The sequence below is a fragment of the Drosophila kikkawai genome, chromosome X (genome assembly GCF_030179895.1).
Source record: "Drosophila kikkawai strain 14028-0561.14 chromosome X, DkikHiC1v2, whole genome shotgun sequence".
NCBI lineage: Eukaryota > Metazoa > Arthropoda > Insecta > Diptera > Drosophilidae > Drosophila > Drosophila kikkawai.
This window is the reverse complement of record NC_091733.1, coordinates 27,309,447-27,322,605: the sequence shown is the minus strand read 5'-3', so window position 1 is coordinate 27,322,605 and position 13,159 is coordinate 27,309,447. Positions and strand designations below refer to the sequence as shown.

Below are 13,159 nucleotides of genomic sequence, written 5' to 3'. Positions count from 1 at the left end.
AATATTTGCCAACCTCCATTTAAACCCTCTAAACTGTACCTAAATCCAACCCTTAAAGTGCGCCTCTTCATGAGCTTCTCAATAACCAAAAAAGAATATATCTAAAGTCTTTTTTTTTTAACATTTCACTTTCGAATGTCCTGGATGTTGCTTCCCCCCAATGGATTTTTATCCATGTCCATTTCTTATTATGTATTTGTAACCAATTGGTTGCCAAAACCCCCTGCCTCCTCCCACCCTACACCACCCCCTGCATTCATGCTCAGTCAATTTTTTGTTGTTGCCACTGCTGCTGCTCCTGTGTCCTGTGTCCTTTGTGCTGTTGTTGTTATTGCATGTGTTGAGATTCTCATGGAAATTTGCATACAAATTGCGTCTGGCGCGTAGGACGCAGTTCTATAATACACATACAGATATATATATATATATATGTGTATATATGTGTGTCTGTGTGCGTGTTTGGTGGGTGTGGCTGGGGGACAGCTGGCTCGACATGCGTACAGGGTTAACGAAGGGTTAACACAACACAAAAAATAAAAGGGAACAACAGCAACAGCAGCAGCCACCTGACAACTGTTAAAATTCTGCAATAAAAATAAAAACAAAATATAGAAAAAAATATATGTATATAATAAAATATATAAACCATTTTATAGTTAACTCTTTATTTGTTAATTTTTTTTCCGAAATTATTTACAGTTTTTTGTGGTTAGTTGTTAACATAAACAAAACAGCAAAAGGACCTTTTACCAGCTGCTCTGAGCCCAGCCACCCTGAGGAGCCCAGCCGCCGGAGGAGTAGCTAGAGCTGCCGCCATGGCCACCACCATAGCCACCGCCATAGCCACCGCTGGAACCGGCATCGGAGATAACCTTGATGATTTTGACATTGCCACCGCCTCCATAGCCACCGCCGGCTCCATGGCCACCGCTGTAGCCGCCTCCATAGCCGCCACCGCCGCCGCTGTAGCCGCCTCCCGAGGACCAGCCACCTCCATGGCCACCGCTGTAGCCACCACCGCCATAGCCGCCTCCATGGCCACCGCCATAGCCGCCTCCATAGCCACCGCCAGCTCCAGAATCAGTGATCACCTTGATGATCTTTACAGTGCCGCCGCCTCCGTAGCCACCGCCGCCGCCGCCGCCGTTGTAGCCGCCTCCCGAGGACCAGCCACCTCCATGCCCACCTCCACCATAGCCTCCTCCATGGCCACCGCTATAGCCTCCACCATAGCCACCGCCTCCGCCGGAGGACCAGCCGGAACTTAGAGCACTTCCACCGCCGCCGCCGCCCAGGAAACCGGCTTGGGCCATGCTGCACACGGCCAGCAAGCAAACGAAAACCTGCAAAAATACGGCGGATTTTTGGTAATCACATAATCACTTAAAAAAAATAATATTAACTATAGCTCTTTGTAGGAGAGCTACGATTCGCGAGGTCTGGGCGCACCTTCATGTCGAGGGGCCTGTTAAATGATCAACGGATGTCGGATGAACTGCAGCCGCTGTGTCGGGCTGAAAGGGCGATCTTCGACTGTGTCTGGCCATAGACGGAGAGCGGCTTTTATGGCCAGCAAACCGTCACGACGGTAACCAGCTAAGCGTTAACCCTGCCCTGCCCCAAACGGCGTTGAGATACAGTGGGTTGAAGTAGTTATGATTTTCTGTTTTATTTTTAATGGAAAATAAGTTTAGGGAAGTGTTTACATATTTGTTATAGATTTATATATTTTGTTATATTTTTTATTATTTAAATTTGATTTAAATTTAATTTTTATTTGAATTTTTCTGCTTTCGCTGCCCCACTGTTCCCTCTCCTGTATGAGACACTAATTGCCGCTCCACGCGATGCTCATCATTACCGTCTTTCAGCCGCAGACTTGAGAGGTCATCAAAAGGTGCAATGGCCCTGACCCCGCCCAGGGCCCCCCCCTAACTGGACTCTCTGTACTCCCACAAAGTTGGCCACTTTTGTGGCCATTATTTGCTGTGTTGCAACAGGCATCCCTTCTTTCCCGGCAGGTTGCACTTGTTGAAACCGTTTGATAGCTCAGAGTGTTTAGTGTTTTTTTTGGTTTTTTTTTAAGCTCGTTATGCAATTCATCCAAATCGACACAAAGTTGCAAAAAATAATAAACAAAGGCAGCCCGCAGCGTGATCCAATAAACAGGTAGCGATCGGTGGGGCCGACCAGTGATGGGATGCATATTGTACCTAAGAAGGTAAGTACTTACCTTTTTTTTTAATTTAACAAAAAGTTTTTTGAATTTTGTAGTATTTAAATTAATAAATTATACAAGTTTTTCTATGTTTTTTTTTATAAAAAAAAACTTACGTAGAGATAGTTTATCTTGCTGTCAGCTTGCTAATTACCTTGACTAAGTGAAGGCTTTAAAATTAAGTACTAAATTATGGCAAAAATAATTGCAAAACATTGTATAAAATATAAAACTTTAGAGGCAAACATTTAGCTAATTAAATTTACTAAAAAAGTCTTGTTTTTTAAGCAACTAAAGAAGGTCTTCTAAGGTCTTCTAAACTCTTTTAAGGTCTTTTAAGGTCTTCTAAGGTCTTCTAAGCTCTTTTAAGGTCTTCTAAGGTCTTCTAAGGTCTTCTAAGGTCTTCTAAGGTCTTCTAAGCTCTTTTAAGGTCTTCTAAGGTCTTCTAAGTCTTTTAAAGTCTTCTAAGGTCTTCTAAGGTCTTCTAAGACCTCTTAAATGTGTATTTTCTGGCCTTAAATCTTGGCTTAAATGAAGCTCTCTCTCTTTTAACATTTCCAAGACTTATTTCTTGGTACTTTTAATAATAATCTTGTTATAAAAAATCTCCCACTACTTGACCATCACTGTACCCAACACATTTTCGATTTCCAACTCGATTGATTCGTTGCCATTAACTCTTGGCCGATGGGTCAAACAGAATGCTTATTAATTGCCCGCGATCCGAGCCCGATTTGTAGCTCCAGCTTCAGCTCCAGCTCCAACCTTCACTTCTCGATCTGATGGATGAGCCATAAGTTTTTCCGCCGTTTAAAACTGATTTCGTAACCGAGGGGAATGGCTGAAGGCATAAAAAGTGCCAGATTTGGGGATAAAAATATCTAGAAGATTGTTTGAGCTAGTTTTTTAAGGGATTTTGAAATAGTTTAAAATATATTCTTGGTATGAAAATAATGAATATTATATTTTTTATATATTTTTAAATATTATAAAGTATTTCTAAAATTTATAGATACTGTTTTTAAACCATTTTTGATTTTTAAAATATTTTAAATGCATTTTTCTTTTCATATTCTTTGTAATTTAATTTAAAAATCATTTTATATGATTTTTTTGTTTTAAATATATATAAAAACATTTTCCTTTCGTTTCTTCCCAAGATAATGCCAAGGTCTGCACCATCATCATCTGATCTTTTCCAAAACAATTACCTTTAATGAGCTTCAGTTGAAATGTACATCATATTACATACAATTAGTGATTATTTAACGGTGTCTGGGATCATTAAATGGCTCTTTAATATTTTTAAACCAATAATACAACAAAAAACTACAAAAAATAGACTCTTTTACACGAATCTCTTGGCAGACATTCGTTACATATAATTAATTACAAGCCAATACATTATGTGTATAAATTAATGTAACCTTTCGGTGGTGATTAGAGTCAGAGTTTGAGTTATGTTTGACATCCGAGGGATATATCTATGGGCTGCAAAGACCGATGCAGGCAATCTTAATTAGTCAGATTCATAAAATTAAGCCACCAAAAATATTCATGCTCCCCGACGAATCTCCGGATAAAAACAAAGAAACCAAGAAACCAGATTTGAAGCGGTCTTAAAAACGTGTTACGGCATCATCAAAAAAATATACAATAAATAAATAATGATGGAAATTCGTAACAAAACGGTCTCGCATCCGCAATTATATCCACGGATTTTGGGGGAAATACTTGTCTCACAGCTGGGCTCAGAATGAACATACATAATTACCAGACAATAATGATTACTATCCCTTGATGCTGCCAAGATGCTTAACACGAAGCGACCTTGGGCTTAACCCATGGCGTTACCTATTTTAATTTAATAAATTAAGCAAGACTTTACCCCAAATATATTTATAAATTTAAATTGAAGCTCTTTTTATATTATATATTTAATTTAATTAAATAAATTAGGTAAGACTTTACCCCTAAAATATTTATAAATATAAATTGAAGTTCTTTATATTTTATTTTATTTTATTTATTTATTTTAAATTAATAATTGAGCTAGACTTTACCCCAAATATATTTTTAATGTTACATTTAAGATCTTTTTATATTATATATTTAATTTAATTAAAGAAATTAAGCAAGACTTTACCCCTAAAATATTTATAATGTTAAATTGAAGCTCTTTTTATTTTATTTTAATTTTAATTTAATAATACATTAAGACTTCACCCCAAATATATTTATAATGTTTAATTAAACCCCTTTTAATGCCTGAAATAATTTTTTTATATTTTATTTATGGCCTTACTCTTATATCTTCGACTTTCCCCAAGTCACTTCTCAGGTGACAAACTCGTTTTTGAATACTATTATTATGCAATTTGAATCATTCAATCGTTCGAGTGTCTCGAGTGTGTTCGAAATTGTCGCAAAATGGGTTAAGTGGAAAGCGAAACCGAGATGGTCTCTCCTCTCGAAAATCCCCGAACATGAGTATTCACTTATTTCGGGGGCTTTCCGTCCATTAGACAAAGAATCGTTCAACACTTATTTTGTTTTCTGTTTTTTTTATATTTGGTAAACTATTGGCAACAAAATAATACAAAAAAAAAAATACACAAAAAACGTGCAGCATCTTAAAATTATAGTAACTTCGTAACATCGCAAAAGGCCAATAACGCTGGACAACTCTGACAACAGGAACAAGGAGCTGACGTCAGCGCTTTGGATTGCCTCTAGTTCCAGCCGGAGCCACCCGAGGACCAGCCACCGCCGGAAGACCAGCCACCGCTGGATCCCCCAGAGGACCAACCACCTCCAGAGCCACCGGAAGACCAGCCACCGCCGGAAGAGTAGCCGCCATCGGTGACTCCCGTGCTGATCAGCTTGATGATCTTCACTTCCTCGGCCTGGTGGCCACCGCTGGAGTAGTCATAGCCATGACCATGACCATGGCTGTGACCATGACCGTGTCCGTGATCTTCCTCCTGGATAACCTTGATGATCTTCACCTCGGCGCCGTGACTGTGGCCATGACCATGATCGTGATGGCCATGGGAGTGGCCGCCCTCGCTGATCACCTTGATGATCTTTAGCTCTTCGGGGGCAGGGCCATGTCCGTATCCACCATGACCGCCATGACCGTGGCCAGCATCCTCGCTGATGACCTTGACTATGGTGGGGGCACCGCCTGAACCGCCAGAGGACCAGCCACCGCCGCCGCCTCCTCCAGAGGACCAGCCACCACCGCCGCCGCCTCCGGAAGACCAGCCACCGCCGCCGCCTCCGGAAGACCAGCCACCGCCGCCTCCTCCAGAGGACCAGCCACCGCCACCACCACCGCCTCCGATGAAGCCACAGTGGGCCAGGCTGAAACAGGCAATCAGGCAGACGAAAACCTGAAGGAAAAAAGCCTGAATTAGGATCCATTCTAATAGGAACTCTGCTGTCCTTCTGGACTCACCTTCATCTTGTTGTCGGCTGAGCTTGATTGGGAATTGGCGCTTGACGCTGGACGAAGTGGGATTGGGGAGCTGAGCTCGGAAACTGATGGGTAAGCCATGCCCTGCGGCTACTATTTATATGCCTCGAATGTGGGTCACGGCGCAGCGCAGAGAAATGCTCGCCCCCACCTCAAGCGCCTCGCAGCGAGGTCGTCTGCCCACCAATTGGAAAGGTGACATCGGCTGACCCGGGTCGGCATATGTAACAGCCAGCGGCATGACCAGTAGCCCCAACCAGATGCACCGCTTTTTCCCCAACTCATTGGGTGCCCATTTGTCATTTGTCTCGAGGCTTTTAGAGGCTGCCTTCTGGGCTAGAGTGAAGATCAGTGGTGAGAACTATGACTAAGGTAAGAAAAAAATATATATAAATATTTCTTATAAAGCTAATATTATTATAAAACATTAAGGTTAGTTTTTATTCAAGGAATTGCTAGAAATTGGAATTTTTTAATCTATTTTTAAGGGGTTTCCTTGGGATTTTCAGCTCAAACTTTGAAAAATAAGCAGAAATATATTTTTAAAATCTTTATAAATTAAATAAAAAATTTTAAAAATAATTTGAAATAGGAATTAATTGCGATGTATTACTAATTAATTTTTTATATTTTTTATTAAATTATTTAAGATTTTTATAATAATTGTTAAGACATAAAAATAATTTTGAAACATCTAAATTGCCTCAAGAAGGATTTTTTTATATAAATAAAATTTGTTATTAAAGAAAAATAAATAGTAATATAAAAACTAATTACTTTCTTTAATTTTGGAATTTTTTTATTAAAGAAAAATTAAAATTATAAGACTAATTAAATATTTATTATATATTAAAATATATTTTCTCTAATTTTGGAACCTCCCAAAAAGCTAGATGCTGGACAACACTAATCCACAAGCTGTGAAAAAACATAGGTGACCGGAGACTGGAGACCGGTGACCCAATCATGCAATCCCTCCCACCTCCCGCTCAACAGGTGGTGTCCCAGGTGTGATTTTTGATTTGTCTAGAGACCGGTTTTTGCTATAATTTTCGCTACCTTTTGCTACCTTTGCCATTTCTGACTTTTTGTTTTTCGCACTGGAATCACTTTCGTGCACCAAATCGTCAAGACACTTTAGATGGGTTAATTATGCAAATCCCGTGGAAGACGGCCACTCATCGTGTTGCTTAATTAAGCGGAGAGAGGAGGTTGTATTTCCCAAAACCCAAAACTACAAAAAACTAAAAACTAAAAGCTAAAAGCCATTTGGCAACTTTCTCGCTGTCGACTGACATTTGTTTACGTTTTCTGGCATTGTAATCGTTAGCATAAAACACAGGCATTTGCAATCACGAATGTCTGTAATGCATTCTGTAATGATTTCTTTGCCAAATATTATTCCTAGATCTTGGCAATATGTGAGTAAGTGCATGTCCAACACGGTTTCTGGCCTTGGGTTGCAACAGTCTTCATCTTGCTGATGAAGTGGCTGCAAATATTGATGAGATGACCGGGGGACTTGCAATCAAATATACTTAAATTTGTAAACAAATTGTGGGAAGGGGAGAAAACCAAGCCCACAAAACTAGATTTTTTTTTATGCCATGATGAGTGCTTAAGCTGAATAAAATATGCAGGAATGTCTGGGAACTTACAATTTCTTAGTAAAATAACTACAAATAATTGTAAAATAAATTTACAAATTTTAAATAAATTTCTAATTATTTATTTATATTTCAGAATTGTCTGGTGACTTTAAATTCCTTGGTTAAATAATTACAAATATTTGTAAAAATTAATTTACAATTAAATAAATGCAATTAAGGTAGTTAATCCATATGAAAGGTTGTTTTTTGGACAATTTTTCTAAAAATTTCCCTAAAAAGCGCTTATGACTTGGGTATTTCAATCTTTTATCAGTTATTAAGTAAAGTTTAAAGTATTTTTGGAAATTTTTTTTAAACATAAATATTGTAAAATTTCCGAGATACAGAAAATAAAGAAAAACAAGAAATAAAGCTAACTTTGGCCAGCCAAAGTTTGTATACCCTTGCAGGTAACAATTAAAATATATCATAACTAAGCCAAAAATGCATTAATTTCGATTCGGAAAGCAGTTTTGTGTTAGTTTTTAGTAATTTAAAAAAACTGCATACCAAATTAAAAATTTTAAGAAATCAAAATTTTGGTCAATTTTTGCGAATTTTAATGATGTAACCCCTTATCAAATTTCACAAAAATAGCTCAAAATTTGATTTCCTCCAAACATGGCTTAAACGATTCTCCTTTCAATGCTGATCAAGAATATATATGGTTTCTGGGGTCGGAAATGATTCCTTCACTTAGAAAAATATTATTTTGTATTATAAAATCGATTTTTTATATTAAAAAACTTCTTGATTTTTTTTTTAAATTAAAAATATCATAACTCGGCCAAAAGAGCATTAATTTTAAATCGGAAAACTGTTCTGTGCAAGATTTTCTACAGTTAATAAATCTGCATACTTCATTTAAAAATTTTAAAAATTCAATTTTTTATCAAAATGAAAAATTTTAATGATGTAACCCCTTATAAAATTTTGCAAAAATAGCAAAAAAATCAATTTCTTCCGGACATGTCTAGAAAGATTCGAGTGTTAATGCTGATCAAGAATATATATGGTTTATGGGGTCGGAAAGGTCTCCTTCACTGCGTTGCAAACTTCTGACTGAAATTAAAATACCCTGCAAGGGTATAAATATATGTATATAAATATTTTGTATAAATTTTGTTTTAAGTTAAAAAAGAAAACTTTAATTCATTTATAAACAAGTTTTAATAATATTATATATTAATATTAAGTAATGTTTAATACTTGTTATAGTATACAATTTTTATTTAATTTTTTTTATGACTAATTAATTTTAATACAATTTTTATTTAATTTTTTATGTCTAATTAATGTTAATAAAATTTTTATTTAATTTTTTACCACATAAACTCATTTAAATTACAATTTTCTTAACATTTAACATTTTGTGGCATAGTTTCCCATGTATTTTTAAGAGATTTCAAAACTCCAGAGATTTTTGTGGAAAACCATAAAATATACTGTAGTATGCACATATATTGAATACCCACTGTACCAAGAGTACTTAAAGGGTGCGCACTGTAACACTTTGTTGCAGTGTTTACATATTTCAATGTCCTGGTTATAACCCATAAGTGGCCGAAATATGAACCGATCGCTATGGCTTAGCCGGCACACAGAAAGTGCTAGCGTCGGCATAATTGTAACGAACGGACAGCATATGCATACCCCTCGCGTCTCTACTTAAGAGCGCATAGGCAATGTACATAAGTACATTCCTTTATACATAAGTATTTATCTACACAGCCGTCTCTCTGCCGCCGCCTGCGAGCAGCGCAGCTACGAGACTTAGCCTAAATTAAAACTTAGGGAATATTGTTAAATTCAGAGACGATCCAATCGCTGGAGCGGCACCACCACTGCTGCCCCGCATGAAATCAATAAAAACTGAAAATATAAAAACTTAACAAAGAACTCTATTATATGAACTTGGGAAGTGAGGAAGGACCTTACATCAATACTCAACATTAGGCACTTCATAGATACTCTTTCCAGCTTAAAGAAGGATTGCTTTGATCTGAAAAAGCTCGGATATTTCCCCTGCATCGCAGTTTCCCTGAAACTCCTAACTCTCCCTCCCCCTGACCCGCCGCCTGTCTCCGTTCGATTTATCATCGTTATCGTCGTGTTTGGCGTTTAATATGCAAATCGGGCTCACGCATGAACGCCCAAACATATGCAACAAGACACGAGCGGGCCAAATGCGATAAATATGTTGATGTGGTCGTGTTTTCCACGACAATACCTACTACCCACCATACCCCTTTACCACCTCCCCCTGGGCCAGGACATGCCGTTTGCATTTCCGCTCTTTTTTTTGTTTTTTTGCAGCCGCATTCTTCATTAAAAATAATGAAAATTGAATTTAATTCGCTTGTCAGGCCTAATTATAATTATGTTAATGGCGCATGTTTTTCCACAAAATTTACACAATATTTTTGTCCAAATCATCAGCGAATTTCGTTGCATTTCCAGGCCGATAATAACCGCGGTATCTCATTGCATTCCATTACATTTTGTGTCGTTGTTGGTCTCGGTCTCGGCCTGGCTAATTGGCAGTGCTTTAGCCTGATTGTAAAAATTAATATGGGGAATGTACTTGACAAAAATTGGAATTTACATGGAAGGCTTTTTGGCAGAGAGCAGATATAGAGCTGTGATTTCAGCTGGTTTTATTATGCAAAATGATTTTCAAATATCAAGTTAAATAGGTTATTTTATTAGTATTTAATTTATATATATGCTTTTTTATTTTAAAGTTATTTTTACAGATTTGTAATACATTTATTATGCTTTTTCAGGGTATTATTTGATATTTTTTATATTTTTATATTTTATTTTAAGCCAGAAGCCAAAAACTAAGTCATTTTCCAACCTTTAAATCAAATATATTCTAGATCAGCATCAACAGCCGAATTGATTTAGCCATGTTGGAAGAGAACAACAATTTTACACATTTTTTTTTAAATTTCATAAGGGGTTACATACTTAAAAAGGAAAAAATTTACAAAAATTTTAATATTTTAAAATGTTAAATTAAATATTTAAATTTGTTAAGGTAATAAAAAAACTAAAATAATAATAATAATATTTTTTGAAATTTTTGTTAGTCCCACAAACTTTTACCCATTTTTTTGAAATTTTTAAATTGTGAAAAATTTGATATATAATTTTATTCTTTAAAATTTTTAAGCTAACCTAATAAAAACTACATTAAAATATGCTTACCGAATGAAAAAGTATACATTTTCGGCTTAATTTGTCAATAAACAATAGTAATATATATTAATAATAAATAATCAACAATAATAATGTGAAATGCGATATACAGATTGTTACAGTATATCGAATTTCTTATTATAAATCGTTAAACAATCGGCAACAACAATATTTTCAGCCATTCCTAAGGCAAAACCAACTTATTTCTGATGAATATTAAATCCCTTTTTTAATTTCAATCCAAGTTATTCAAAAATCTTATCCTAACAATTGAAATCGCTCTCTGGAAAAATCGCAACTTTTCATCTTAGTTGCTTTTCGCGCTTTCCCTTCTCCTCTTGATTTTCTCCTTTTGGCCAAAATTCATTCGCTTGTCGCTAATTTTGCCACTTTAGTTTACCCAACGATATGGAAACAATCGCTGAGCTTTAACCAAAACGAAGGAGAGGAGGCCCATGGGCGTAGTGGTGCCAAGTGCGAAAAGGGTGGCAAGCAGTGAGGGGGGGGGGGGGGATGACAGGGGACCCTGGTGGAGTGGCATTTCGGTTTTTGGGCAAGTCGGTTACAGCGATTGAATTTAATTAGCTTATCATGAAAGCGTATTCCACATAAATTTATCAAAATTGCTTTACACAGCATCGGAGCCAAAGGGGGTGGCTTCCGAGAGGGGGGTGTGGGGGGTACAAATTGCATTACGACCCGCCCATTAAACTGATAAAAACGAGAGCCCTCTCTCTCTTCAATGGGGTGGGGGTGGAACACAGGGCGACACTTTAAAGTTGATGGTTCGAGAGAATCTAAAATCAAATTTATTAACGCACATTACAACGCGCACACTTCATAGCACACCCATCCACCCCTCACCCACCCCCCAGGGGGGGCAGGGGCAGGGGCAGGGGCAGGGGCAGGGGTTGGTTTGAGCTTCAAAATAATACAAAGGCCATTGCCTTTTGTTTTCCGGCAAAGCGTGCGGAAATGTATTTGTTTTCACGCCACGCGAAAGCCATGCAAGTGTAGTGTTGGTAATCGGAGCGGGGATTTAAAAAAAAAGGCAAACAAACAAACGAAAGGATTTAAAAAAATAATCAAACAATACCCAAAAATATATTCTGTACTTAGGGTTTTTTAGTCTTGCTTAATTATGGTGAAAAGTTTCAACAAAAGGGTTTAAAAATTAAAACTGCGAAAGTAAAGAGTTGGTAAATGGAGTAGATATTAAAAAAAAGTATTTAAAAGAATAAAAAAAAACCCTGACTTTTATTTTTTTTAACCTAGCAAACAGGGTTTTAAAATTTGTATAAAATTTTATTTAATTTCCCTGATTTTCTATAGTTTTATTAACACATTTATATAGCCAAATGCCATTTTATTCTCTTATTTTATTGCATTTTTTCTAAATAATTGTTAAAATAAATATTTTATAATATAAAAATATATATAACAACTATAAAAACGATGGTTAAACTTCTAATGTTCATTTAAATTACATTTTTTAATTATTTTACCAAACAAAAACAGTCTGAACTCCCAGGCCTGATTATTCCGCTTAAGCAGCTTCGCCGATACACGTATCTGTGTCATTATGGCCGCCCCTTTAGGCCAGGTTTAATGCGGCTCACACACACTCCCACTTCCGCCCAGTGGGTGACATAAAGAGAGAGAGAGAAAGAGAGAGAGAGAGAGCTCTTCCTTAAGCCGCTTTCCCCAACTCTGATCGACTTATTCCGCCTTATCGAAGGGGCCTTTAAGGTCGCCACTTTGATAGCTTTGATAGCTGGCCAACTGTGTTTATTGGTAAGCAACCTTTAATCGAGGAAGGTAAATTTATGAAAAATATTATTAAATAAATAAATTAATAAATAAGTAATTAAATAAATAAATAAATAAATAAATAAATAAGAGAAGCAAATATGAGAAGGAACTATATATAATAAAATAATAACTAAATTCCAGAACAGATTTAAGCCTATTTTAATTTCCTAAATACCATATATTTTAGTATATTAAATATTAACCAGTAAAAATATATTATAAACAATTATTATTATTGTTATTATACCACCTAAAATATATGAATTATAATTATTAATCCACTTAATATCTATTATAAATTAATTTTATTTTTCCACTTCATTTATATTACAAATAATTATTATTATTCATCTCATTAATATATATTTCAAATTATTACTATTAATCCACTTAAAAAATATATTTTCAATTATTATTATTATTGTAATTAATATATATAACAAATTATTATTATTATTCCACTTTAAATACATTATAAATTATTCTTTTCTCCCAAATTCTTCCCCAAAAAATCCCCCAAAATGTCACTGGGCATGGCAGTATATTAGGTAGAGCTGCCAGAGAGGTCTTCCTGTTGGCCAAACTGCAACATTATCCGCACCGGCAATTGGAGGCATTTGTGCATGAAATTACATTGAAAATTTAATTGTGCACACACACACACACGGCCACAAAGTGCTGCAGGTTGCAGTGCATTAGATACGCAAAATTTGTCCATAAATTAAAATGCAGTGCACCAAGGCCCACCCCCCCCAAAGCCACCCACTTTTCCAGACCACTTTGTTGGGTTTTTTAGAG

At 36.2% G+C, this 13,159-nt stretch overlaps 2 protein-coding genes across 2 annotated transcripts; both read right to left on the bottom strand.

Moving 5' to 3' along the window:
• Nucleotides 1-646: 646 nt before the first annotated feature.
• Nucleotides 647-1,523, bottom strand: LOC108085214 (ctenidin-3). Its single transcript, XM_017181745.3, has 2 exons — nt 1,450-1,523; nt 647-1,343 (listed from the first exon to the last, which is right to left on the bottom strand). Exons 1-2 carry the CDS (start codon nt 1,453-1,455, stop codon nt 747-749), a joined length of 603 nt encoding a protein of 200 aa, XP_017037234.2. The 5' UTR covers nt 1,456-1,523; the 3' UTR covers nt 647-746.
• A 3,427-nt stretch (nt 1,524-4,950) lies between these two features.
• LOC108085225 (loricrin) lies at nt 4,951-5,777 on the bottom strand. Its single transcript, XM_017181760.3, has 2 exons — nt 5,679-5,777; nt 4,951-5,613 (listed from the first exon to the last, which is right to left on the bottom strand). The coding sequence occupies exons 1-2, from the start codon at nt 5,775-5,777 to the stop codon at nt 4,951-4,953; spliced, it is 762 nt and encodes a 253-aa protein (XP_017037249.2).
• Nucleotides 5,778-13,159: the final 7,382 nt, after the last annotated feature.

What these genes read in the sequence shown, in the direction of transcription:
- LOC108085225 (XM_017181760.3), bottom strand. Translation starts at nt 5,777, where the DNA reads ATGGCTTACCCATCAGTTTCCGAGCTCAGCTCCCCAATCCCACTTCGT. An exon ending in CAGCCGACAACAAGATGAAG is followed by an intron (nt 5,614 to 5,678) that starts GTGAGTCCAGAA and finishes TTTTTCCTTCAG; the next exon opens with GTTTTCGTCTGCCTGATTGC.